The sequence below is a fragment of the Astyanax mexicanus genome, chromosome 8 (genome assembly GCF_023375975.1).
Source record: "Astyanax mexicanus isolate ESR-SI-001 chromosome 8, AstMex3_surface, whole genome shotgun sequence".
Taxonomy (NCBI): Eukaryota; Metazoa; Chordata; class Actinopteri; order Characiformes; family Acestrorhamphidae; genus Astyanax; species Astyanax mexicanus.
Genome location: NC_064415.1, coordinates 13,476,555 through 13,503,431, shown reverse-complemented (window position 1 = coordinate 13,503,431; position 26,877 = coordinate 13,476,555). Strand labels below are relative to the sequence as shown.

General features: G+C 38.8%; 1 protein-coding gene across 1 annotated transcript; it reads right to left on the bottom strand.

The window, feature by feature from the left end:
* Positions 1-78: 78 nt before the first annotated feature.
* On the bottom strand, positions 79-24,680 carry LOC111194330 (kinesin light chain 2). The gene is given in 14 exon segments (XM_049482794.1): positions 79-2,656; positions 14,642-14,699; positions 14,812-14,930; positions 18,811-18,845; positions 18,848-18,947; positions 19,121-19,130; positions 19,423-19,490; positions 19,761-19,810; positions 20,481-20,580; positions 21,013-21,186; positions 21,307-21,496; positions 22,280-22,316; positions 23,289-23,507; positions 24,677-24,680. Coding segments are annotated over 14 exon segments (1,248 nt in total). The 3' UTR covers positions 79-2,572.
* Between the last annotated feature and the right edge of the window lie 2,197 nt (positions 24,681-26,877).

Sequence of the window (26,877 nt, the reverse complement as noted above, 5' to 3'; positions counted from 1 at the left end):
AATTAATTAAAACAATGACGAATCAATAATACAATAAAAACAAAAATCACAGCACAATCAGACAATAACCACATGAAATTGGTTTGAAAAGTGAAGCTTTTTATTTATTACTTTTGAACCTTTTATATGAAATATACATGACGTTGGCCCAATCACAACCGAAACCCATCTTTAAAGAGAAGAAGAGCATATCTGCCACCTCCTCATGTGACTTCTCCAAGAATCACAGATCACCTGCATGGTCACATTCTATGGGGAGCTGGGAAACAAAGCATTAATAAGTACCTTAATGGTCCCTCTGTGGAGTGCAGTGTTTTAACTCCAACATGACCTCCACCACTCGATAAATCAAGAGTGTTAACAGAAATTGGGAAACTGCAGAGTGCATCTGAACACTATGGGTCAGTTAAACATAGGGATTAAGTCTAGCCAAAGACTTTATTTTTTATTTTAATTAAAAATCTCCATTAAAAATGCTGTGTAGTAGATTTATGAGACAAAAACAGTGTGAAAAACAACAAATGCAGCAAGTTTGTAAACTCATCTGTTCTTCTTCTATTCCTTATCCTAGCCTGATCTCCTTTCTGCCCTTTCTTCTACCTTTCTTGGCCCTTCAACTCCCAACAGCCTTCAACTCTTAACACATTCACAGGTCCTTCTAAGAACATCAGAAACCATCTCCGGTACCTTTCAGCACCTTTCTATTAACATTTTCTATTAACACTGCTTCTGTTCTGCACTGTAGCACAGTCTTCATTCAGCATGTCAATCAACATTCACCAATAAAGCTTGCCCCCTGTTGTACAGTGTACAGTATGGCTAGGTACAACCAGGGACCTTTTCACTCTAGTTGAGTATTATTTTAATTTCATTTAAATTTAAGTGAAGTGCAAAAGAATAGTAATTTCAATTATTTTTTTTGATGAGGCCAAACGACTGCACAGACATTCAGTTTAATGCGTTCCTCACATGACGTGATCTAGCATGAGTACTGTGCTGCTCTGAGCAACAAATCAATTAATCAACCAATCAATCAATGTATCACAGTCACAAGCCAAATGAACACTAGAACAAATTCTACATTGGCCCCGTTTTTAAGACTAGCTCATTTTGGCTGAGAAAAAAAAAAAAAAAACTCAACAAAGAAAGCCTACACAAAAAACAAAAAACAAAAAAAACATATCCCAATAACTCAGTAACCATCGATATCATTTATATACCCAACTGACAGAACCAATCCGCCATCAGAACATAAATTTATGACAAAAACTAAAATCAGGAGATCAAACAAGAATGGTAAACCGTGGGCCCCAAATAAAGAGACACATTTATACACAAAGTCCAGTTTTATAACATCATTTTGGACATTGGCTCGTACCAAGGTCTCGAAGGAAAAGAACAGGAAAAGTATCAGGTAAACACGACGTGCCTCTCGTCCAGTTTCATTCTCCCTACCTGATTTTCACAGCCAAAACAAAACAGCATTTTGAAAACGTAACGAAACCATATTTCTTTCGTCTCGTAAATCAACTTTCCAGTTACGTCCAACGAGAACCACCTCCTACTGTGTAAACAAAACCCTGTGTGCTATTTACAAAGAAGGAAAAAACAATAAATAATTTAAACCTGTATATACATAAAAATCAGAAGGCAAAAGTGAGGTTTTACCAGTTATCACTACTGTTTTTTCTGTACGTTTTTCCTTTCTTTCATTTTAAAGTGGAGGTATTTTACTCATAATTTTAAAAAGAAAATCTTTTTTTCTGCTTGTTAAAGTCAAAAGTCAAGTGTTTTTTTACCACTCGTACTACTGTTGTGATCTGTGTGTGTGCGTGTGTCCGTGTGTGTGGAGTTAGCATTCACAGCACCCATGCTATCAGTGAAGTGTACACACACACACACACACACTCTGAAAGAGTACCTCATCCCTAAACATAACTGATCACAGCTAATAATTAAGGTAAAATGTTTATAATTACATACATTATGCTTCTCGTATGATTCACTGTTATATGATAAACTATTCTAACGTGTTTTTTTTTCATAATTCATTTTTCTATTTTCACCCATGCCATGACTGAGACACTACTAGGTGTCTCCAGTGCAGACAGACATCCTGTAGTGTAGTGTAGTGTAAGCAGCATGCTGAACTTGTATTGCATTAACCTGTATTTAAACAGATTAAAGCCTGATCTAACACTGAAAGGAATATTATTATTATTATTATTATTATTGTTAAAAGGACATTCAAACCACCAACAGTGCAGTTTTGTTCAGTTCAGTTCTGGACTGGGCTTAATCTGTGCAAAATTTACTATTAATGTGTTTATATGTGTTAATAATTTGATCGATGTTAGCGTAATTTTACAGCGAAGCAGACAGCTATTTGGAAGTACAGCAGCTTTGTCAAATTAAAGAAGCTTTTGCTTTTAAATGATTTCCTAGGAAAATGATTTGAAGATGAATGACTTAAACAAGAGTGATGGGTTGAGATTCACTTCCACAAGGCAAAAACAGCCTCTTCTCCTGGGTCCTCCCCTTTTTTCAGAGCCCAACCCTCCAACCTCACTGTCTAGCCAATCAGGGAGCTGCGCCTCGACAGGTCCACGTTACTGGCGCTGAGTCCTCTACATTCTGATAGGCCACTGTTTGCTTCCTAGAAATACAATGTAAAAGAATTAGATTAGCAATAAGCAACAAAAACATAAATACCGGGTTGTACAGGTGTAGATCTCTGATCTCATTTATCAACATATCATTGCATTTTGATTAAATATACAGTCATATGAGAACATTACGACCCACAATATAGGATCACTCTCTAATTCTATAATTACAGACAGTACTCTATCTATTTCTCTGCATTCTTTAATGGTCAGGACTGTACAGGATAGACCACAGTACGGAGCCCGGGAGGGGCCGTGGATAAAAAAAAAAAAATTAAATCGAGTGAACGATATAGCAGTTCGTGCTCACGTTTTCTTTAATTCGAGTGAACGATTTGCAATTCGTGCGCACGATTTCTGTAATTCGTGCACACGTTTTTATGCGCAATAAGACACGAAGCTCGGAGGGAAAGGAGCATTTTCTCTCTTGATCTGTTACAGGGGTGCGGTGATGATAATCAGTTATCTACCTTTATAACCTGCTGTTATTAATGCACTAGTGTTACAGTTAGATGTACAGTACAGTGAGCAGATTTTGCCTGGTGGTGGAATCTCTACAGCGCGTGGGGGAGAGCCGTCCGCGGCATCGGTTCCCCGGCCGCGAGACACCTGCCGCGCGCGCAGGTCTTCACGGAGCTTATTTACCAACAATATAGACAAATACAATCAATTCCAGTCATGAATAAAGGAAATAAACATTTTACTAATGCAGGATAACTGTGTGTTATTAAAACCAGATCAAAACAAAGTTATAATGCAATGGGGAACTGTTTATAATTTCTTATTTTCAACAATAATATAACATAAAGAAGTATAATTGTATAAATATACAGCTATAAGGCTTAGGTCCAAATGTACACTGTAAAAGGAAATAAAGATAATACAAAATTAATGCAAGGTGTGACAGTTGTCTATGAATGGCTCATATAAGAGCTGCTTTAAATATGTAACACTATATAAAATCAAAATAGCTGGTCTAAAATACTATTAATACAATGTTTTACTAAATATTTAGTAAATGGGCATTTCATATAATTATTTGGATCAATTTGATCATTTATACAATATGTTTCCTAAAATTATTCTGTTTCTATATCTGATAAAATGGCCTGAATATCTGCTTATTCTCAAATCACAGTGTCCTGCCCAGAAACATGCCACAAGCTTCAAATAAAAAATATAATAATTATAAACTTGTTAAATGTATATTTTCTGAATTATGTGTTTATTTTTTATACAAATTATTAAAATATAGATTAAATCTATCATAAAAGTAATAATGATGTAACCAGATTTAAGAAGGTGTATTTCCTTGGAGGCTGGCTGAATGGTTATTTAGAAATTAATAAACACATTTGCACATTGCATTTTAACTTTGTTTTGATCTGGTTTTAATAACACACAGTTATCCTGCATTAGTAAAATGTTTATTTCCTTTATTCATGACTGGAATTGACTGTATTTGTCTATATTGTTGGTAAATAAGCTCCGTGAAGACCTGCGCCCGCGGCAGGTGTCTCGCGGCCGGGGAACCGATGCCGCGGACGGCTCTCCCCCACTTGCTGTAGAGATTCCACCACCAGGCAAAATCTGCTCACTGTACTGTATCTAACTGTAACACTAGTGCATTAATATCAGCAGGTTATAAAGGTAGATAACTGATTATCATCACCGCACCCCTGTAACAGATCAAGAGAGAAAATGTTCCTTTCCCTCCCGAGCTTCTTGTCTTATCGCGCATAAAAACGTGTGCACGAATTACAGAAATCTTCACTCGAATTACAGAAATCGTGCGCACGAATTGCAAATCGTTCACTCGAATTAAAGAAAACGTGAGCACGAACTGCTATATCATTCACTCGATTTAATTATTTTTTTTATCCACGGCCCCTCCCGGGCTCCGTACCACAGAGCTGCTATTATTTAGGTGGTGTGTAATTCTCAGCACTGCAGTGACACAAATGAAGGGGTGGTGTGTCAGTAGTAGAGTAGCTTATCGCGCTAATTTACCGGGTAAGCTAACACGCATCTAGCCGACTTACAGAGTACCAAACGCGGCTGCAGCGCTGAGGAAACCCCCGCTAGGAAACAAAGACACCCTGGCCGTCCAGTGTAAAAAGTTTTAACTGTTTTAAGTCTCTGTTACGTATTACTAAGTGATTTACTGTGTAAATAGTGTAACACTGTAGAATAACCTGTAATTCAGTGATTTAATGTGTAAATAGTTTAATTGTTAGAGGGAATAACTAGAGTTACCTGTAACTGAGTGATTTACTGTGTAAATAGTGTAATTATGAGCGTGTTCTCCATAAACCGCTGTTACTAATTCAGATTTATTTTTTCCACAGGGATGAACGTGGGCCGGGGAAGGTGAACTCTGGTCAGACCGGCTGGAGGCAGCGTTAGCTCCCTTTATGAATATATATATTTTTTCTTTGAATGTAATAAAGTTTTCTCTCTTAACATTATTATTTTTGCTTGCTGTGTGTTTATTGTCACTATGCTTATTGTAGTATCACATCTCAACTAGTGGGTATGGGTAAATAAAAAAAAAAATAAGTTTATGAATCATGTGTTTTATGCAACTAAAAGATAAAGATATAATAAAAATTAGCTGACTGTGTATGAATGTACTATTGTGTGAAACGTAGCTTAGTTTGATAATTTAGCTCTGGCTCATACAAAATATTTATTATATTATGGTTTCATTACTCATGCATTTCTACAAAGCATCTAATCAAAAATAAAATAAATGCATACATAAAACTGACCATACTCTGAGAATGAAGTGAGGAAAAGTGTATAATTAAAGTAAATATAATTAAAGTAAATATTTAAATATCTGTAATATTTGGATGAGTAAAAGAGAAATAGCTGCCGCTGCATTATGATTTAGCCCGAGGTAAGTGATCATTAACTTTAGTTATTTATAAACAAGCTCACGGGCACAGCGCGCTAGACGTGATGACGTATGCTGACTCCAGAGCGTGTCCCGAACGCGCTGCCTTATAAGATCCCTTATGGGTGAAAATGCTGCCGAACGAGGGAGCTGCCTTTGAAGGCAATGACTACCTAGGCAGCTCCCTTCAGATTGGACCGCAGCTTATATATATATATATATATACACTGCTCAAAAAAATAAAGGGAACACTCAAATAACACAATAAAACTCCAAGTAAATCAAACTTCTGTGAAATTAAATTGTCCACTTAGGAAGCAACACTGATTGACAATCAATTTCACCTGCTGTTGTGCAAATGGAATAGACAACAGGTGGAAATTATTGGCAATTAGCAAGACACACTCAATAAAGGAGTGGTTCTGCAGGTGGGGACCACAGACCACTTCTCAGAACCTATGCTGTCTGGCTGATGTTTTGGTCAGTTTTGAATGTTGGTGGTGCTTTCACACTCGTGGTAGCATGAGACGGACTCTACAACCCACACAAGTGGCTCAGGGAGTGAAGCTCATCCAGGATGGCACATCAATGCGAGCTGTGGCAAGAAGGTTTGCTGTGTCTGTCAGCGTAGTGTCTAGAGGCTGGAGGCGCTACCAGGAGACAGGCCAGTACACCAGGAGACGTGGAGGAGGCCGTAGGAGGGCAACAACCCAGCAGCAGGACCGCTACCTCCGCCTTTGTGCAAGAATGAACATGAGGAGCACTGCCAGAGCCCTGCAAAATGACCTCCAGCAGGCCACAAATGTGCATGTGTCTGCACAAACGGTTAGAAACCGACTCCATGAGGATGGTATGAGGGCCCAACGTCCACAGATGGGGGTTGTGCTCACAGCCCAACACCGTACAGGACGCTTGGCATTTGTCAGAGAACACCAGGATTGGCAAATTCGCCACTGGCGCCTTGTGCTCTTCACAGATGAAAGCAGGTTCACACTGAGCACATGACAGACGTGACAGAGTCTGGAGACGCCGTGGAGAGCGGTCTGCTGCCTGCAACATCCTTCAGCATGACCGGTTTGGCAGTGGGTCAGTAATGGTGTGGGGTGGCATTTCTTTGGAGGGCCGCACAGTCCTCCATGTGCTCACCAGAGGTTGCCTGACTGCCATTAGGTACCGAGATGAGATCCTCAGACCCCCTGTGAGACCATATGCTGGTGCGGTTGGCCCTGGGTTCCTCCTAATGCAGGACAATGCTAGACCTCATGTGGCTGGAGTGTGTCAGCAGTTCCTGCAAGATGAAGGCATTGAAGCTATGGACTGGCCCGCCCGTTCCCCAGACCTGAATTCGATTGAGCACATCTGGAACATCATGTCTCGCTCCATCCACCAACGTCACGTTGCACCACAGACTGTCCAGGAGTTGGTGGATGCTTTAGTCCAGGTCTGGGAGGAGATCCCTCAGGAGACCATCCGCCACCTCATCAGGAGCATGCCCAGGCGTTGTAGGGAGGTCATACAGGCACGTGGAGGCCACACACAATACTGAGCCTCATTTTGACTTGTTTTAAGGACATTACATTAAAGTTGGATCAGCCTGTAGTGTGTTTTTTCACTTTAATTTTGTGTGTGGCTCCAAATCCAGGCCTCCATTGGTTAATAAATTTGATTTCCATTGATGATTTTTGTGTGATTTTGTTGTCAGCACATTCAACTTTGTACAGAACAAAGTATTCAATGAGAATATTTCATTCATTTAGATCTAGGATGTGTTATTTGAGTGTTCCCTTTATTTTTTTGAGCAGTGTATATATATATATATTTTTTTTTTTCCAAATGTTTCCAATTTTAATATTTTTTTTATACTTTATTTTGGTTTCACTTAGGAGTTCAAGTGCAACCAGACTGGAACAGACAAAAAATAGAAATAATATAAAAAATAAAATTTTATATAGAAAAAAATAAGGCATTTAAACTCCGCTGATGTTTTGTGAACCATCTTGTGATCTGTGTGGTGCTCAGACACTTTGAGTTGAGTGTACAGTCGACTTAATTCACAAATCAATCAATGATTCAAAACATTGTTTACAAGCCCATGTATTTTATATCAAACTCAGAGACAGACACTAAATTATATTTCAGAATAGGGATGCCGCTATCGATTAATTTAGTAATCGTGTACGGTATTGAAAAATCTATTCGATTAATCGAGTAATCTGATAAAACATAAAATAAGAGATTTCATAATATAAGAAATTTCACTTAACAATGAATGACCAATTGGTTTAATTTTTAAATTCACAACATACATTTCCACATTGCAAACAGAAATAAATAAAACACAAAATAGACATAAATACCATAAGTAATAATTAAATAATTAATAATTAATAAATTAAGTTAAATTATTTCAAACGTAACCTAAGCATAAATGTTGACACATTATTCAAACATTTAATAGTCTGTGTATGACCTTATTGTCAAGTGACACATTTTAGATAACGTTTTCATTTTCATATTTACATTTTCTCCACTCTTGTAAAAAAAAAAAGTGCACTTTTATTTATTTTTTCTACTGAGCTCTTCTTAAGATGGTGTCCTTGTGTAAAATGTGTGTACAGCAGTGTTTCTCAACTCTGTTCCTGTATATTCTACTGCATATGAACCCTGTTCCTGCATATTCTACTGCATATTAACCCTGTTCCTGCATATTCTACTGCATATTAACCCTGTTCCTGCATATTCTACTGCATATTAACCCTGTTCCTGTATATTCTACTGCATATTAACACTGTTCCTGCACATTCTACTGCATATCAACACTGGTCCTGCATATTCTACTGCATATTAACACTGGTCCTGCATATTCTACTGCATATTAACACTGTTCCTGCATATTCTACTGCATATTAACCCTGTTCCTGCATATTCTACTGCATATTAACCCTGTTCCTGCATATTCTACTGCATATTAACCCTGTTCCTGCATATTCTACTGCATATTAACCCTGTTCCTGCATATTCTACTGCATATTAACCCTGTTCCTGCATATTCTACTGCATATTAACCCTGTTCCTGCATATTCTACTGCATATTAACCCTGTTTCTGCATATTCTACTGCATATTAACCCTGTTTCTGCATATTCTACTGCATATTAACCCTGTTCCTGCATATTCTACTGCATATTAACCCTGTTCCTGCATATTCTACTGCATATTAACCCTGTTCCTGCATATTCTACTGCATATTAACCCTGTTCCTGCATATTCTACTGCATATTAACCCTGTTCCTGCATATTCTACTGCATATTAACACTGGTCTGTATATTCTACTGCATATTAACCCTGTTTCTGCATATTCTACTGCATATTAACCCTGTTCCTGCATATTCTACTGCATATTAACCCTGTTTCTGCATATTCTACTGCATATTAACCCTGTTTCTGCATATTCTACTGCATATTAACCCTGTTCCTGCATATTCTACTGCATATTAACCCTGTTCCTGCATATTCTACTGCATATTAACCCTGTTCCTGCATATTCTACTGCATATTAACCCTGTTCCTGCATATTCTACTGCATATTAACCCTGTTCCTGCATATTCTACTGCATATCAACACTGGTCTGTATATTCTACTGCATATCAACACTGTTCCTGCATATTCTACTGCATATTAACACTGTTCCTGCATATTCTACTGCATATTAACACTGGTCCTGCATATTCTACTGCATATTAACACTGGTCCTGCATATTCTACTGCATATTAACACTGTTCCTGCATATTCTACTGCATATTCACACTGTTCCTGCATATTCTACTGCATATTAACAATGTTCCTGCATATTCTACTGCATATTAACCCTGTTCCTGCACATTCTACTGCATATTAACAATGTTCTGTATATTCTACTGTATATTAACGCTGTTCCTGCATATTCTACTGCATATTAACGCTGTTCCTGCATATTCTACTGCATATTCACACTGTTCCTGCATATTCTACTGCATATTAACAATGTTCCTGCATATTCTACTGCATATTAACCCTGTTCCTGCACATTCTACTGCATATTAACAATGTTCTGTATATTCTACTGTATATTAACGCTGTTCCTGCATATTCTACTGCATATTAACGCTGTTCCTGCATATTCTACTGCATATTAACCCTGTTCCTGCACATTCTACTGCATATTAACAATGTTCTGTATATTCTACTGTATATTAACGCTGTTCCTGCATATTCTACTGCATATTAACACTGTTCCTGCATATTCTACTGCATATGAACCCTGTTCCTGCATATTCTACTGCATTTGAACACTGTTCCTGCATATTCTACTGCATATTAACACTGTTCCTGCATATTCTACTGCATATTAACACTGTTCCTGCATATTCTACTGCATATTAACACTGTTCCTGCATATTCTACTGTATATTCACACTGTTCCTGCATATTCTACTGCATATTAACACTGTTCCTGCATATTCTACTGCATATTAACCCTGTTCCTGCACATTCTACTGCATATTAACACTGTTCTGTATATTCTACTGTATATTAACCCTGTTCCTGCATATTCTACTGCATATTAACACTGTTCCTGCATATTCTACTGCATATTAACCCTGTTCCTGCATATTCTACTGCATATTAACACTGTTCCTGCATATTCTACTGCATATTAACACTGTTCCTGCATATTCTACTGCATATTAACCCTGTTCCTGCATATTCTACTGCATATTAACACTGTTCCTGCATATTCTACTGCATATTAACACTGTTCCTGCATATTCTACTGCATATTAACACTGTTCCTGCATATTCTACTGCATATTAACACTGTTCCTGCATATTCTACTGCATATTAACCCTGTTCCTGCATATTCTACTGCATATTAACACTGTTCCTGCATATTCTACTGCATATTAACACTGTTCCTGCATATTCTACTGCATATTAACACTGTTCCTGCATATTCTACTGCATATTAACACTGTTCCTGCATATTCTACTGCATATTAACACTGTTCCTGCATATTCTACTGCATATTAACCCTGTTCCTGCATATTCTACTGCATATTAACCCTGTTCCTGCATATTCTACTGTATATTAACACTGGTCTGCATATTCTACTGCATATTAACCCTGTTCCTGCATATTCTACTGCATATTAACCCTGTTCCTGCATATTCTACTGCATATTAACACTGTTCCTGCATATTCTACTGCATATTAACACTGGTCTGTATATTCTACTGCTTATTAACACTGTTCCTGCATATTTACACTGGTCTGCATATTCTACTGCATATTAACACTGTTCTGCATATTCTAGAGCTTCCTCTGCTTTAAAGGCATTTAATAAAGTAAGTGGTGGTATGATGTGTTTAATACACTGCTGGATATACATGATTAATTTAGGCTCCATAGGGGGCTAAGGGATTTTAACAGGTACACTCAGTAAAGGATTGTTTATTAGCTGATGAGGTGGAAAACACAATTTTAGTTCAGTGATCACGGTTAAGAAACTGCTTTAAACTACCAACATAAAGTACTGTACCAAATTCTGGCTATCCACTACATCTGGCTTCTAGCTAACTAGCTAAATTAATTTTCTCCTGTAATCCTAAATTAATAACAACAGTGAAATATGTCAAACAGTGATTAGCTGATCAGGTACAGGGCAAGTTGAACATTACATATATAGTTTATTTATTTTCTAAAACCTGGACTCCTAATCTAGCTAATTCCACAGTTAAGCTAACTCACTAACACAGCTGCAGTTTATTAATGACAGTGGGTTTAATCTGTGTGCTGATTCAGAAACGTGTATTTTTAACCAGCTATCAGAAACACATAGTTTACGTGTTTAGCCTACCGTTATCTTTCTTTGAGAAAAATCTCCGTATATCCATGTGTTTCAAAATCAGCTGAAGCTGCTGCGTCCGATCCCACTGCTAAATCTCACAGCGAAGGAGGGGCTTCCCCCGCTCCTCCGCGCGCCCCTAAAACAGCAAGCTGACTGGCTGTTTCTACGGAGAGGCGGGACTTAATACCTGAACCGGCTCTATTTATTTATTTATTTATTTTATTTTTTATTTTTTACAGAGCCACGCTACGCCGGATTTCCGGCACGGCGCCGGAATGCTATCACCCCTGTGTCTCCCTTGTAATAAAATAACCTCACACACATATTAGACAGTATTAGTAATAATAAGCACTCTAAAGCACTGTCGTTATGTTATTAATTTACATTAATGTTAATCTGATTGATTTGTTATGAGTTCAATTCACCTGCCCCTGCTCTAAAAACCTCCGCCTCCTCCACCTGCTTCCTGGGTGACAAAACTCTAACCACACTATTCCACATTAAAAGTCCGGGCTAAATTCTGTGCTCTACGTTTTAACATTAATTAAACTATTCCTCGAGGCACAGAAAATTAATCGATCAATTTTTTAAATTGTGTAATCGAATTACTCGAGTAACCTCTACTTCAGAATGCGTGTTTGTGACTGAAAACGGAGAAATAAAGCTGTAAACGAGTCACAGGAAGTTAATGGTGCTGCGTTCTCCTTCAGTTCAGTGTTGTTGTTTTATGTGGCGAACGCGGGCGGTAGTTAGAGCTTAGTTTCTCTCCTCGAACCCCGGCACGAAATCGACACGAAAACTGAAAGTGAAAAAACATTTGTGTTAACTAGGGATGCAACGGTTCTCCGTATTTTATCGAACCGTTCGGTTTGGCCTGTTTGGTTCGATACACCCGGATGGACAGCGGAATTTCGGTGCGCGCACTAATAGAGCGAACGAACGCTCTGTTACTGAATGGCCAGGGGGAGGGGCTTCTGAGCGTGTGCTGTTGAGGGGCGGGGGGGGTGGGGGTGGGGGGGGTGGGGGGGGGGTGGGGGTTGCAGTGAGTGCTCCTCCTTCTCCATACCACCATAAACTGGCTGTTCTCAGGCTGTTTGAATGAGCGAAATCTGTTCAGAATGATGTTAATTAACACTGAAACACTGACGGAGCACAGACCTATTATTTAATAAAAATGTGTAAGAACAGCTAAACACAGCGCTGCACGTCAAACGCAGACAAGTGGAGAAGCTTGCCCACGCCCATATCTGTGTGATTATAACATTCTAACTGGTGAATTATTTTAAACTGTTTGATTTGTTACTTAAGGTTATAATAGTTTTAATACTATAATAGTTTCATTGTAGTTTAATTTTATTTTGTTTTCACATTTTCTCCTCCAATTCAGTTAGTTTTAATTGTTTTTTAGAGTGAGTTTGCTAGGTTTTATTAGTTTTTACACATCACATCAGAGAGCTCAATCTGAGAAACACAAACAAACTCAAACACTCAATAAACTTTACAGGTTTCCCCAATTTTCACCAAAATTATCAAATATGAGTGAGTGCGAGTGGGGGGGGCTGTAGGGGGAGAGAGATTTATCAGTTTATCCTCTGTGTGGGGTGTTCTGGTGAATGAGCTACTCACAACAGGTACTGTATCTCCTGCTTTTATCTCCCTTGCGCTCATATTCTAATCCCATTCTGCAGATTCCTGAGGGTTTTCTGTCGTTATTTTGCGGCGTTATAAATTAAATTAATTAACGTCATGGACCGCGTGGTGCCGCCGCACTGCCGCTGTTTTTGAATCTGACTCCCCGCAGAATTCTGCTCCACTTCAAGAGCAAAATCGGCACAACACCGCCCGCAGTAAAACTGCTGGAGTGGAAACATAAATAAATATAAAATAAAAATAGCATTAAAAGATGCCTATGTCACAGGAATGTGGTGGGAAATCCCTTGGCCGGGTGGGCACACGCTAGCTGCAAAATACATCAGAAAACACTTAGAAACTGCAGAATTATGTATTATTATGTATGTCACGTGGGATTAGAATATGAGTGCGAGGGAGATAAAAGAGAAGCAGGAGATACAGTATGTGAGAACTCATACACCAGAACACGCAAATCTCTCTCTCTCTCTCTCTGATAAGATGTGTGAAAACAAATAAAAAATAGCAAGCACACTCTAAAAACGAATTAAAACTAACTGAACTGTAGGAGAAAAAAATTAAATCAAACTATAATGAAAAATGTTATAATCACGTAGCTCTGGGCGCCCGTGAACGTCTCCGCGTTTGACTTGCAGCACTGTGTGTAGGTGTTCTTAAAAATCATTTTAATAAAATAATAGTTATATGCTTCTATGTTACAGTGTTAATTAACATAATTCTGATCATATCTCGCTCATTCAAACAGCCCAAAAACAGCCAGTTTATGGTTCGTGTTGGGTCGGGCTCGGGCTCATAATGAGAGTTTATGGTTCGGGTTGGATTTTTTGGGCCCCATCTAAGCTCTAGCGGGAGTAGGGTCACTCTGAGCCCACAGGGAGCGGAAGTAACAGAAGTTAAAACTGAGAGAAAATCAATTTTAGTAGTGTGGTGCTAATACCAGTTTTAAACACAGTGCTGCTGGAGTTTTAAACACCTCAGAGTTACTGATGAACTGAGAACCCTCCAGCAACCAGATATATTTAGCTGGCAGTGTCCTGTCAGCAGCATCCTGTGGGCACCAACACAAACTGTGCATCAACAGATGAGTTCCTTTACATCTATAAAGTGGATCAGCTAAATAGGCATGTTTAATACAGTGTAGGACAGTGAGTAGACACAGTGTTTAAAAACTCCAGCAGCACTGCCGCTGTGTCCCTTTCACTCATATCAGGGCAAAACCCACCAATACGCCCACAACCACCACCATGTCATGTCACCGTGTCCCTGCAGTGCTGAGAATAACCCACCACCCAAAATATACCTGCACTGTGGTGGTCCTATGGAGTCCTAATCACCAAGAAGAAGAAAAACAGAACAGAACAACTACAGTCTATAAATATATAACTACAAAAAGCCCCTATAATCTCAGTGGAACTGATCAAATGAAAAGTGAAGGAATAAACAAGCATATGTTCATTTTATAGTGAGCCTGGCAGTAATGATAAATACACACACCTGCTTGATACAGTGTGTTTGTGTGTGCATTTCTACATACCTGTGAACTCTCCTCTGCACTCTTGTTAAGGAAGTTCAGAGAGCTTGCCCTCTTCATCCTTAAATGTGAAAACACACACAGATACCCCTTTGAGTCAGTACCTCAGTAACCAATGTAAGAATTTCTATCTTTCTGTGGTTCATTAGGTCTGATCATCTTCCCCTGCTCACCCTGGGTTGCGTGGCTCCTGTGGGCCACTGCCCTGCAGCTTCTTCACCAGCATCTCACTGCTACGCCTCAGAGCATCCCGGATCTCGGAGCCACTCCGACGCAGAGAACCATTCCCATCCTGAAGAGGGCAGCACATACAGTGCCCTCCATAATTATTGGCACCCCTGGTTAAGATGTGTTCTTTAGCTTCTCATAAATTGAGTTTTGTTCAAAATAATATAGGACCACAATTTAAAAAAAAAAGTAAAGTCCAACCTTTAACTCAAGTAAATTTTAAGGGGGAAATAAAATCCCTGACTAAGAAATAATTATTCTTCATAAAATCACCTGTTCCACAATTATTGGCACCCCTAACAATTCTTAGGAAATACATTTAATAAAAGTATTTCTGTCACTTCTACAGTAGTTTACGAAGTTGATCAGAGTGTGTAGGAACATTTAATTAGTAATTCACAACTTCCTGTTTCCCTGGGGTATAAATATGACGTGACACAGAGGCCATTTATCTTCAACATGGGAAAGACAAAGGAACATACCATTCAAGTGAGGCAGATGTGTGTTGACCTTCACAAGTCAGGCAATGGCTACAAGAAAATCGCTACTCGCCTACACCTGTCCATATCTACTGTCAGAGGAATTATTAAGAAGTTTAAAACAACTGGAACAGTGGTAAACAAGCCTGGACGAGGACGCAAGTTTATTTTGCCACCACACACAGTGAGGAGGATGATAAGAGAAATAAAAAGTTCTCCAAAGCTCACTGTTACAGAATTGCAACAAATGGTAGCTTCTTGGGGTCACAAAGTCTCCAAAACAACCATCAGGCGCTATCTACATGCCAACAAGCTGTTTGGGAGGGATGCACGGAAGAAACCATTTCTCACTCACAATCATAAACGCAAACGTTTGGAGTTTGCTAAGCGGTACTGGGACTTCAACTGGGGCCGTGTGCTTTGGTCAGATGAAACAAAGATAGAGCTTTTTGGCAACAAATGCTCTAAGTGGGTCTGGCGTAACACAAGAGCTGAGTATGCAGAAAAGCACCTCATGCCCACTGTGAAATACGGGGGGGGGATCAGTGATGCTGTGGGCCTGTTTCTCTTCCAAAGGCCCTGGGAACCTTGTTAGGGTGCATGGCATCATGAATGCTCTAAAATACCAGGACATTTTAAAACAAAATCTGGTGGTTTCTGCCCGAAAGCTGAAGATGGGTCGTCACTGGGTCTTTCAGCAAGATAATGACCCTAAACATGTGGCCAAATCTACACAGAAATGGTTCACCGCACACAGAATCAAGCTCCTCCCATGGCCATCTCAGTCCCCAGACCTCAACCCCATTGAAAACCTGTGGGGTGAGCTGAAGAGGAGAGTGCAGAGGAGAGGACCCAGATCGTTGGATGATTTAGAGAGAATGTGCAAAGAGGAATGGTCAAAGATCCCTCTTTCTGTATTCTCCCATCTTGTGAAACATTACAGGAGAAGATTAGGTGCTGTTTTGTTGGCAAAAGGGGGTTGTACAAAGTATTAACATCAGGGGTGCTAATAATTGTGGCACACATGATTTGATGTTAAATAATTATTTCTTAATGTGGGATTTTTTTCCTACTGAATAAATTCACTTGAGTTAAAGGTTGTATTTTACTCTTTTTTTCCATCGTGGTCCTATATTATTTTTAACAAAACTCAATTTATGAGAAGCTAAAGAACACATCTTAACCAGGGGTGCCAATAATTATGGAGGGCACTGTACATCACATTTTAAACACCACACGAAGCCCTATGAAGAATTACCCAAATCCCATCCTGAATAATTCACTAACAGGCTTTTTAGCTTCTTAAATAACCATTAAACCGTCCACCCACAACAATCTGCAGGCTTTAGGCCTCCAGAACTGCATTTACAGAGTCATAAATCACATATATTAATCAGATCCTAAGTAAGTACATCATACGAAGTACATCAGGATGAGCAGGGATGTCGCAATGTTTCCCTTCTAATGAGGAAGCTGGTGGAAGTGCCTAAGTAAACAAAACTGTAATACAATTTTCTTTTTTTTTAATTCTAGTCAAACAAGTGCTGGATGTTAAGCTACATAGAATTCTCTCCTGAAAACCACTTATTTGAGTGAGTAACCCTGCGTTCACACTGGAACGCGACGAGTCGCTTGTGTCGCCCCCCGTTTGTCGCTTGTGGGCGTGTCAAGCTCAACGATCGCATGTATCATGGTCCAGCCTCCGACAAAAAAAAATGCACAAAAAAGGAATCGCTTGGCCACTTTATTTTACAGCTATAACTCCCAAACTGGCTAGACTCTTGGCCGTTTCTGTGATTTACCTGCTCTGGAAACGCAGCCGTTCCCGCAGATTGACGTGGGTCCACCCCATTCAACAGAATGAACAGCGAAAGAAACTAAAAACTCAGAGAGCAGAAGCTCGAGGACCTTGGACAGGGTGTCTACAGGTTTGACCAAGTGAAAATTAAGACATTTTAAGACTTTTTAATACCCTTTTCCAAAGAAAATTAAGACCATCTCGCAAGATCATACACGTTAAAATAAAAAACTATTGATTATTTACGTTTAATCTAGCTGCTTAAAAACTTCAAATGTGAATGCACAAGACACAATACAAGACATAAACATTACAATTTTCTCACTGTACAGTATACACAATGAAACTTTATACAGAACCAAATTCAATTTAATATATTTAATACATATATATATTTAATATAGATGTATTATTTATTCGCTCTTATCTATTATATAGGTATTTTAAATGTGAGAATGAGTAAATAAAATAAAAAATATTATTAAATTTAATTGAAAAAATGTGCTTATTAAAACAGACAAATAATATTTTTATTCTTTCATTTAATTACAATAAAAATTTACTGGAGCGAGAAAAAAATGCATCACAGAGCTGTTCTAGGGTGCCTCTCTTCTAGGGCCCTACATCCTTGCTTTATGACACCTCCAGATACAGAAACATAGCGTGATTTTCACTTCGCCAGGTGAGTGAGCCTGAGTGGACACTTGCATAATTTGAAGCTGTTTAATCACGGTTTAATTCATCTCTCACTCTGGCTATGTTTCAGTCTCTCTCTCTCTCTCTCTCTCTCTCTCTCTCTCTCGCTATTCACAGGCACGCGCTCTCTCTCTCTCGCTATGTTTCAGTCTCTCTCTCTCTCTCTCTCTCTCTCTCGCTATTTACAGGCACGCGCTCTCTCTCTCTCGCTATGTTTCAGTCTCTCTTTCTCTCTCTCTCTCACTATTTACAGGCGCGCGCTCACTCTCTCTCTCGTTATGTTTCAGTCTCTCTTTCGCTATGTTACAGGCGCGCTCTCTCTCTCGTTATGTTTCAGTCTCTCTCTCGCGCTCGCTGTGTCCTTTACTCACACTCTCTCGCGCACACGCATGTTATGTTGGCACTGCATGGCTAACTACCGATTTCCACCCCCGAAGTTCAACACATGGCTGACGGAATTATTCCCCCCTAAATTTAGCTCCGGCAAATTTAAGACATTTTGGTTGAAATTTTAAGACAAAATAAGACTTTTCAATGCCTTATTTGACAAAAATTAAATTTAATACCATTTAAGACTTTTTAAGGACCCGCGGCCACCCTGTTGGACCGCCTTGTATGTGATTGGTCCAAAGAAAAGCTAGGAGCCAATCGGGTTATAATTCATAATCGTCATAATTAATTTGCATAAAGTTGAGAAAATTTCAGCTCCGTGTCGCTCTGCCGCTTGTCGCCTCTCGCAGCGACAAATCGCTGTACTTCAGCGGAGTACCTCTACTGCTCCTTAATACCTGACTGCTTGAATTAATACAAGGTGCACTGGATTTTAAGGCACACTGACGATTTTTGGGGAAAATTTGAGGATTTTAAGTGCGCCTTATAAATACAAAAAATACGGTAATCATTTTACCTTTTGAGTCATAACACACACAATGCATGACCACTCAGAAACAATAAGAAAATAGCAGACCAACCCCATTCCATTCAGCCTCGTCTCCCTCATTATCCCCCCAGGACCATTCAGACCGTCTCGATTCTGTCGTCTGTCTCCACCAGAGACACCATCTTTGAGCAGCTCAACTACTTTACTCTGGTTAATTGCATCAATGCCCTACAAAGACAAGGAGAAAACATGCAAGACATTTTATGGTTTCCCAAACAACAGACAAGAAATGACAGACAAATCAAACACATCTGTTAATTAATTAACTGAACATTTTCACAGGAAAAACAATTATGTAACAACTGCATCTTGAAATAGCAGCTTCAGAAATGTGTTGATACTTTACTGATCCTGATAGAAAGAATTGGGTCTCCATCACTGTCACACTGGGTGAGAATGCTTGTATTGCACTATTGAAATTTGGTGGAGCTTCATGGGATCAGCCTTAGTAACTGAGCAACACTGTAAATTGTAATACTGTTCTACTGCCTCAGTTAAAATTATTATTTTACTTTCACAGAAGCTGCATGTGCAAAGTTTTTTGTGAGATGGCACTCAACGCACTATTTGCATAAAAAAAAGAAAAAATAGATCTCATATACTTCTGCTTTAATGTGGTTGATTATGTTTGTGCTGCACTCACCTGTCCACTTTGCAGGCTTTGTACCAGCTGCCGTACTCGCCATAGAAACCAGAGTCTTTCGTCTTACCCTGTTTCAACAACAAAGAGTATCATTTTCTAGATCAGTGGTTCTCAACCGGTCTCAGCCCAGGACCCAGATATAGATTAATACATTTCTTTAAACATACATATGCATGCAAAGTGAATGCAGAGTGTATTAGTATTGGGTTTATTATTGCTACTGTAGAATAAACTGTTATTAGTATTGGGTTTATTATTGCTACTGTAGATTAAACTGTTATTAGTATTTGGTTAATTATTGACAGAAGCTGTCTGATGATGGATGGCTTTAAGCATACCTTGCTCTCTTCCCGCTCCTCAGCATGCATCCAGATGGGCTTGTTGTCATCTAGAAAAAAGAAAGGAACCATCAACAAATGTGCTCAGCTGTTCTTATTTACTTAAATTCAATCTACAGTCTATGAGTATAAACAAAGAACATTAATAAACACAATTATAGTAAGCTTTATAAATATTTGTATTCATAGGATTTAGTTCTGACCTATACAATCTACTATAATGTTCTAACTAGGGATGCAACGATTAGTCTAAATAGTCATCAATGTAGATTAATTCAATTTGTCAACTACAAATTTCATTGTCAACTCACACTGTTTACACTCAACTCCAAAAGTGCCCAAACACAACAGATTACATTTTTACTCACTGGCAGAATTAATCGCTGACTAATCGGAAAAAATATATTATTTTCAGATTAGTCGACTATCCTATAAAAATCATCAGTTGCAGCCCTACTTCTTACTATAATGAGCTTGTGTGAATAAGTAAGAACACACATACTAATCAGGTCAAGTCAATTACAGGGCAGATCTTTGCTGTGAGGAAATGTTTGAGTGGCTTAAAGGTTTGTCATGTGGCCAAAAGAATGTGTAAGCTTATCTGTTCTTTAAAGCAGGCAAGATTAGGCTAGATCCACATTCCTCCTACAACCATTTCCAAGAATGTCTTATACTGAGCTAATTCTACTGTAGCAGACATTGGAAAATGAGTATGCTCACTATTAACGGATCCAAACTGTTTCTCATGTGCACGGGTCAGGATCTCCTTGTACAGAGCCTCTGCGTCCTTAAACTTCCCCTGTTTCAGGTAGCATGTCGCCTGAGAGAGACAAAGGGAGAAAACATGAGCATTGGCTTCAATTTTACAGCTTATAATTTCTGTATTTCTTACAAACAATTAATTTTCTGATTATAATATCATTCATACTTGGCAAAAAATAAATCAAGGCTTAAAGCTCCAGGCCCAAAATCACTGGTACTGGTGCTCTAATATTATTCTGCACATTTTAGTGTTGACTCTGTGCCAAGACACCCATATAAAATCTAAAATTAAGAAAGATACGGATACAGTGGCATGGTTTCTTTTGATCAGGTGTGTTAAGAGCAGGAAAAGCACCACTGTATGCAGGTGGTGTTAAAACTCCAGGTTTCAATACAAATAAGGTTAAGGTCAACTCTCTAAGGGGATTAACTATTTGCCTTTGGCCAAACTCCTCTAATCTGCCTGAGAAAGTTCATGTTCTGCGCTCACCAGATTGTTCTTGGTCTTGGCCACATTAGGATCATCAGCCCCCAGCTTGCTCTCGTAGATCTCCAGGGCTCGGCGGTAGTAGTACTCCACTTCCTCGTATTTGCCCTGGTTCTGACACAGCAGGGCCAGGTTATTCAGCTGCTTAGCCACATCTGGATGGTACTTCCCCAGAACCTGCCGAACAAACAAACATACATATTGTATTTATATTCCTTAGCTGGAATACATATTATTAAGTCAATTTAGCTAATCTAACAAAGCACTGTAGTTTTTTCTTAACAAATTCCCCAGTACCTTCTCTCTGATCTCCAGTGCTCTCTTGCAAAGAGGTTCAGCCTCCTTGTATTTACCACGTTTGCCATAAAGCACAGCCAGGTTGTTGAGGGTTGCAGCCACAGCAGGGTGGTCCTTACCAAGTGTCTTCTCCCGGATAGCCAAGGCATCATTCAGCAGGTGAGCTGCCTCTTTGTACTTATTCTGATCCCTACAGAAAAAAAAGTATGGATGTAATAATTCAGAATAACACACAGTTGTCTATTTTGTACAACAGCTGAGCAATGTGTACAATGAGCGTTAATCAATTTTGCCCCTGCACTTTTTTACTCAGACTCACTCAGAACTACACGTGGAAATCACAGGGCATCTTACGATATGTTATCATGAACGTTGCCAGATACCACAATACTGTGATTCTACAACTATCCCCCCTCTGCTGTATGAAGAGGGTAAAATAACGATATGATATCTGAATTTTGTCCCACCTCTAAAAAAAGGCCAGTTACAGGGTATCGCAAATCCAGTGCAGGAGAGAGAAACAAAAATTAGAATAATAAAATAATTATTTAACTTAAAGATGATGTGCGTACGTTTTGGGATTAGGCCCTCTCTGGTGAGAATGCATAATTGCACTGAGCATGCGGAAAAATCATTTTAATAAACTGGGTGGGTCTGATGCAGTCTCCTTTCAGAGCGGATAAATCCGATTCCAGGTTATGTTTAGTTAGAGAGAAAGAGAGAGAGACTGCGCTCAGTCACAAAAAAGCGACCAGACACCCCAGTTTTTAGAATGAATATATTAGGCTTAGCAGGTATGGTTGTTCCAGCACACTGATACCATTAAACACAACATTCTATCATTTAACAAAATAATTCAGACTGACATTTTAATTTAATCTTATAACAAACAAAACATCAGTCAAAGCTTTTCAGTGAAAACTGCTACATTTTTAAATTTACCACCTGCAATGTTCTTCAATAGTGCACAAACCTGTAGACGAGGGCAAGAATGTTGAGCATTGTAGCAACTAGGGGTGGGAATCTTTTACTATCTCACGATTCGATTCGATTCCGATTTTGGGGGCCACGATTCGATTCAAAATCGATTTTTGATTCAAAACGATTTGATTTATAAAAATTTATTGAAAACTTATTGAAAAAAAGCCTCCAAAATATACACTGGTCCTGGAGAAGGTAATGTGTTACAAAAACAATAAAATGTGCAGGAATGTGGGTCCTCAGTGACAGAGGAATCACTGGGATATCACAATGACGTTAATGAACAATAAATAAATAATAAATAACACTGCTTTATTACCAGGCTACTAGCGGTGGTGTGTAGGTGACGCTGCTGGGCTGATGTGATGATAGCAGTGGAGCGCTAAAGTTCAGGAGCAGCTGCTGATTAACTAGTTAATTTTAGGCCGTTGTATTTCTTCAGAAAGGGGGCAGGAGGTGGAGAAATTAATTCATATTGTCCATTCCTTAATTCCTCTGTGATGGGGAGCTGAAATTAGCTCTGATTAGCTTATTGTTATTTTTCCGTTCCGCCTTAAATGCTGCAGCCCGCTGCCACCTGTAGCGTTATTTAAGGTGGAACTGGAAAGTTAGCTAGTTAGCTAGCTAACAGAAACTGAAACTAACTACTAGCGATCTTTTTTATGCTTGTTATGAAGCATTCTGCCATAAAACATTAAAACTACACGTTAATCTAAGGTAATATAGTGCTTGTTCTGCCATCTTACCGGTGATTCTCATACACCTACGCTCTGTGTGGGTCTGACGGTAAGTTCAAACTGCAGCGGCCACGGTCGCTTTGGGCAGTGGGAGGCGGAGCGAAAAACGCTTCGTGCCGCTGCAGTGTGAACTTACCGTGAGGGGTAGGGCCAAGGGAAGAAATGGGATTGGACCTTAGAATCGATTTTGGGACATTTTAAATCGATTCTGAATCGTAGTAAATGAGAATCAAGATTCTTATGTGAATCGATTTTTTGGCACACCTCTAGTAGCAACATCTGGGTGGTCATGGCCGGAGGTTTTCTCCAGGTCTTCCAGAGCCTGCTTACAAAGCGGCACAGCTACCTCATACCGGCCTTGAGAGGCATACTGAATAACCAGGTTGTGTAGAGTTCTGAGCCGGGCTGGGATCTCATAACCTCCCTGCTGCGCTGCCACTTCACCACTAGGCTGGGCTGGAAAAGCAAAAGAGCAGAAAACAGCTTCAAAACCTCAGTAACCAACTAGTCACAGCGTGATAACTTTGATATAAGTGCATTATTTTGAGAATGCTTTACTTACTTCACTGACTTACTTTAAAGTAAATATTTTTATTTATTATTTATTGAAATGTAGGACTTTATGATCTGCATTCCAACATTGTATAAAAAGTTCACCCACACATTGTAGGTAAGCCGTGTTGAAAATTGAGACTTCATGCATAAAAGAATTGTTCAATCATGTGTAAATCACTATTACAGTCACACATTTTTCTCAATTTAAAGAAAGGTTTTGATAAATACACTTAAAACCTCCTCCACCTCCACCACCCCCCACCCCGTGTATTATTCACTGCAATGCAGCAGAGGAGGAAGCCTGTTACTTCCATCAGATGGAGCAGGATGCTGAACTGAGCACCAAACATGCACCACACTACTTTACTTTAAGTGTCCCATAGACTATCTGTGCAGGCTCCAGCATATTTCTCTATCTGATCATATTTTACTAAGACCTAATTAAAGGATGAGTGTATGGATGTGTAGAATTAGATTTAGGATCAATCAAGGTGACCGACAGGACATCACAGGGGCGCCATTCAGCAAAACACTGGACTTTACAAGACTTAATTTGGCTTTTTGTTGGAATTTTCCGTTCCACCTTAAATTTTGCAGTAGTTATACGTTGGCCCCGTGGAGCTTCATAATGTAACCATGCTTGTATTTTTTAAGGTAGAACGGGAACAAAACGAAAATCTATTAAAATTGTAGCTAAATAACAAATTCAAGCCAAATAATCTCAAAGAAAAGTAAAGTAAGATAAAGATAAAGAACACGTTATAAAACAGTCCAAAAGCAGACTTCAATCAATACACGTGAATGGCGCATCACGAATTCAACAAAATAGCTCAAATAAACAGCACAAACCTTCACGTAGTCTCTGTTCTGGTTTAATTTAAAGAATTAAAATCCACCCAGCTCCAGATTATACAGACTGAGACTGCTGACATCGCATCCAAACAAGAGGAAAGACCCTTTCAAGCTCGTGTTTTTAGCCTAAATGCTAACCTAGCGCTAGACTTCGTCACTGTAGCTGGACAAAGCCTGGCCTGTGTTCTGCCCAGTTGCGCTGCACATCTATATGTGCTACCCAGGCGTTCTGCGCATGCGCTGACCCATCGTTTTAAAGAGTTGTATGTGATAATTCTGTTTTTCTTTGGTGTATTATATACAATCTGAGCTTAGTACAAACATTGCTTGAGATACTAATAAGTCGTTATTTAGATCCTATGAAGTCATTATTTTGATATACTAGGTCATTTTTCTGAAATCCTATAAAATCATTGATTTGAGATACTGTCATTATTTTGAGATCCTATGAAGTCATTTTGAGATCCAATGAAGTCATTATTTTGAGATCCTATGAAGTCATTATTTTGAGATCCTATGAAGTCATTCTGAAATCCTATGAAGTCATTATTCTGAGATCCTATGAAGTCATTATTTTGAGATACCAGGTCGTTATTTCACGAATGCACGAAAGCAACTTTACATAAAGGAAATAAAACCTTCATTTTCAATGGAAGTCTATATGGAATTTATTTAGGATAATTTTAGAGAATTTCTATTGGTCCATTCATCAAGACATTATGACACAATGTAAGTTTGTGTTAAAATAAAAAAACTTTTATATTTTGAGATCTCATTATTTTGACATGCTATCATTATTTTTAAATACTTAGTTTTTATTTGAGATTTGAGTATTTTTAGTATCTCAATATTTACATATATATTTTAAGAGATTACCCACCTCCAGCTAGCTTGCGCGTTTTGACAGGGTGGCACAAATTGACAGAGCAGGTCAGATGCCCGGCTTTGTAGAGTTAGGTTAGCTAAGCTAGCTAACCTAGGTTTGCTATCTGCCAGCCAACCAGTCATCATTTAGCCACGAATTACCTAGATAATATAGAAAATCCCGAATACAGAAGGCTAAACATAGCAATAAACTGCATGAAAATATATTTAAGAACAGTAAATATGAAATGTTTGGCTACATGACCTAATAAATTGTGCGACAGTAACGTTAAACAGACATTTGTTTATCTTACCTTTTTCGCTGAAACACGGGTTCTGACGGAGTTCTGATCGTGTTCTATTGGGTTTTAGTAAAATATAAATCCTTTAAACATGGGATTAAATATGTTTAAAGGTGAAACAGCCCAGATTCAGACTGAAGCATCGTACCCGTAGCTAAGCAGGCTAAACGTTAACAGCTAACGGACGCGCCGCTCGCTCGCCCGCTGCTGAAATGTATCCGGCTGTACGGCGCCGGTTATCTCTCTCTGAACACGGAGAAATACAGATCAGCTCGCTTCATCAGTCCGTCCGCCCATCCTCGCCCGTTCCCCGGGGTTATCCAGCGCTGGGTGGAGACGGTACCCGCTCCAGAAGCCTCTCCCCGCTGTGTGAGACACTGCCAGCCAGACCCGGGGCTCGCTGCTAGCTGCGGGCGTCTGTCTATATGCCTAATAACCAACCGCCAAGGACAGCCGACGGAGCATGCGCACCGTGGCTGTGCTCCAAATTACGCACTATTGCCCTGGCTAGAAACGCTAAGCTTGTGTAATCGATGCAGTAACCAAGTACCCTTGTTAGGACACAAGCGCGCACATTAGAGCAAAGCCAGCAGATTTTTTTTTACAATGTAACGGTTTAATTATGTGGGATATCAAGAACGGTCCGGTTATAATAATAATAATAATAATAATAATAATAATAATAATAATAATAATAATAATAATAATAATAATAATAATAATAATAATAATAATAATAATAATAATAATATATTTTTATAGATTTAGTTTGCACCCTGCAGGCATTAAATTCTCCAGAACATTTTACACCAAAACCATGAATTACTTTTTTCCATTTCAGTATAATGAAGAAATGTGTTTTTATCCTTTTCCAGTTTTCGAGTTTTCTATTGCTGCTGCTCACAATCTGAATTTCAGGAAAAATCTGATAAAAAAATATATATCAGATTTTTCCATTATTGCTTTTTGTAAAAAACAAAAACAAAAACAAAAACAATGGTACAGTCTATATTTGTAAAAATCTGAAAATCATATCTGAGGAGCAGCCACAAAAAAAAACTACAAAACTGTATGAAAAGCCCATTTTCTTCACTATAATAAAAAAATGCAAAAAAAAAATGTTAAATGTTTTTCCACCCAATTTCCTCTTTCCGAATTTGCCTAAACGGTCAGAAAATGAAACTGATAAACATTAAACTGACCATAAAAGCACTGCATTCCTAAATTTAAATTAATAAACAAATAGACTTAGCTAGCACTTTAATGTGCTTCACCCTTTA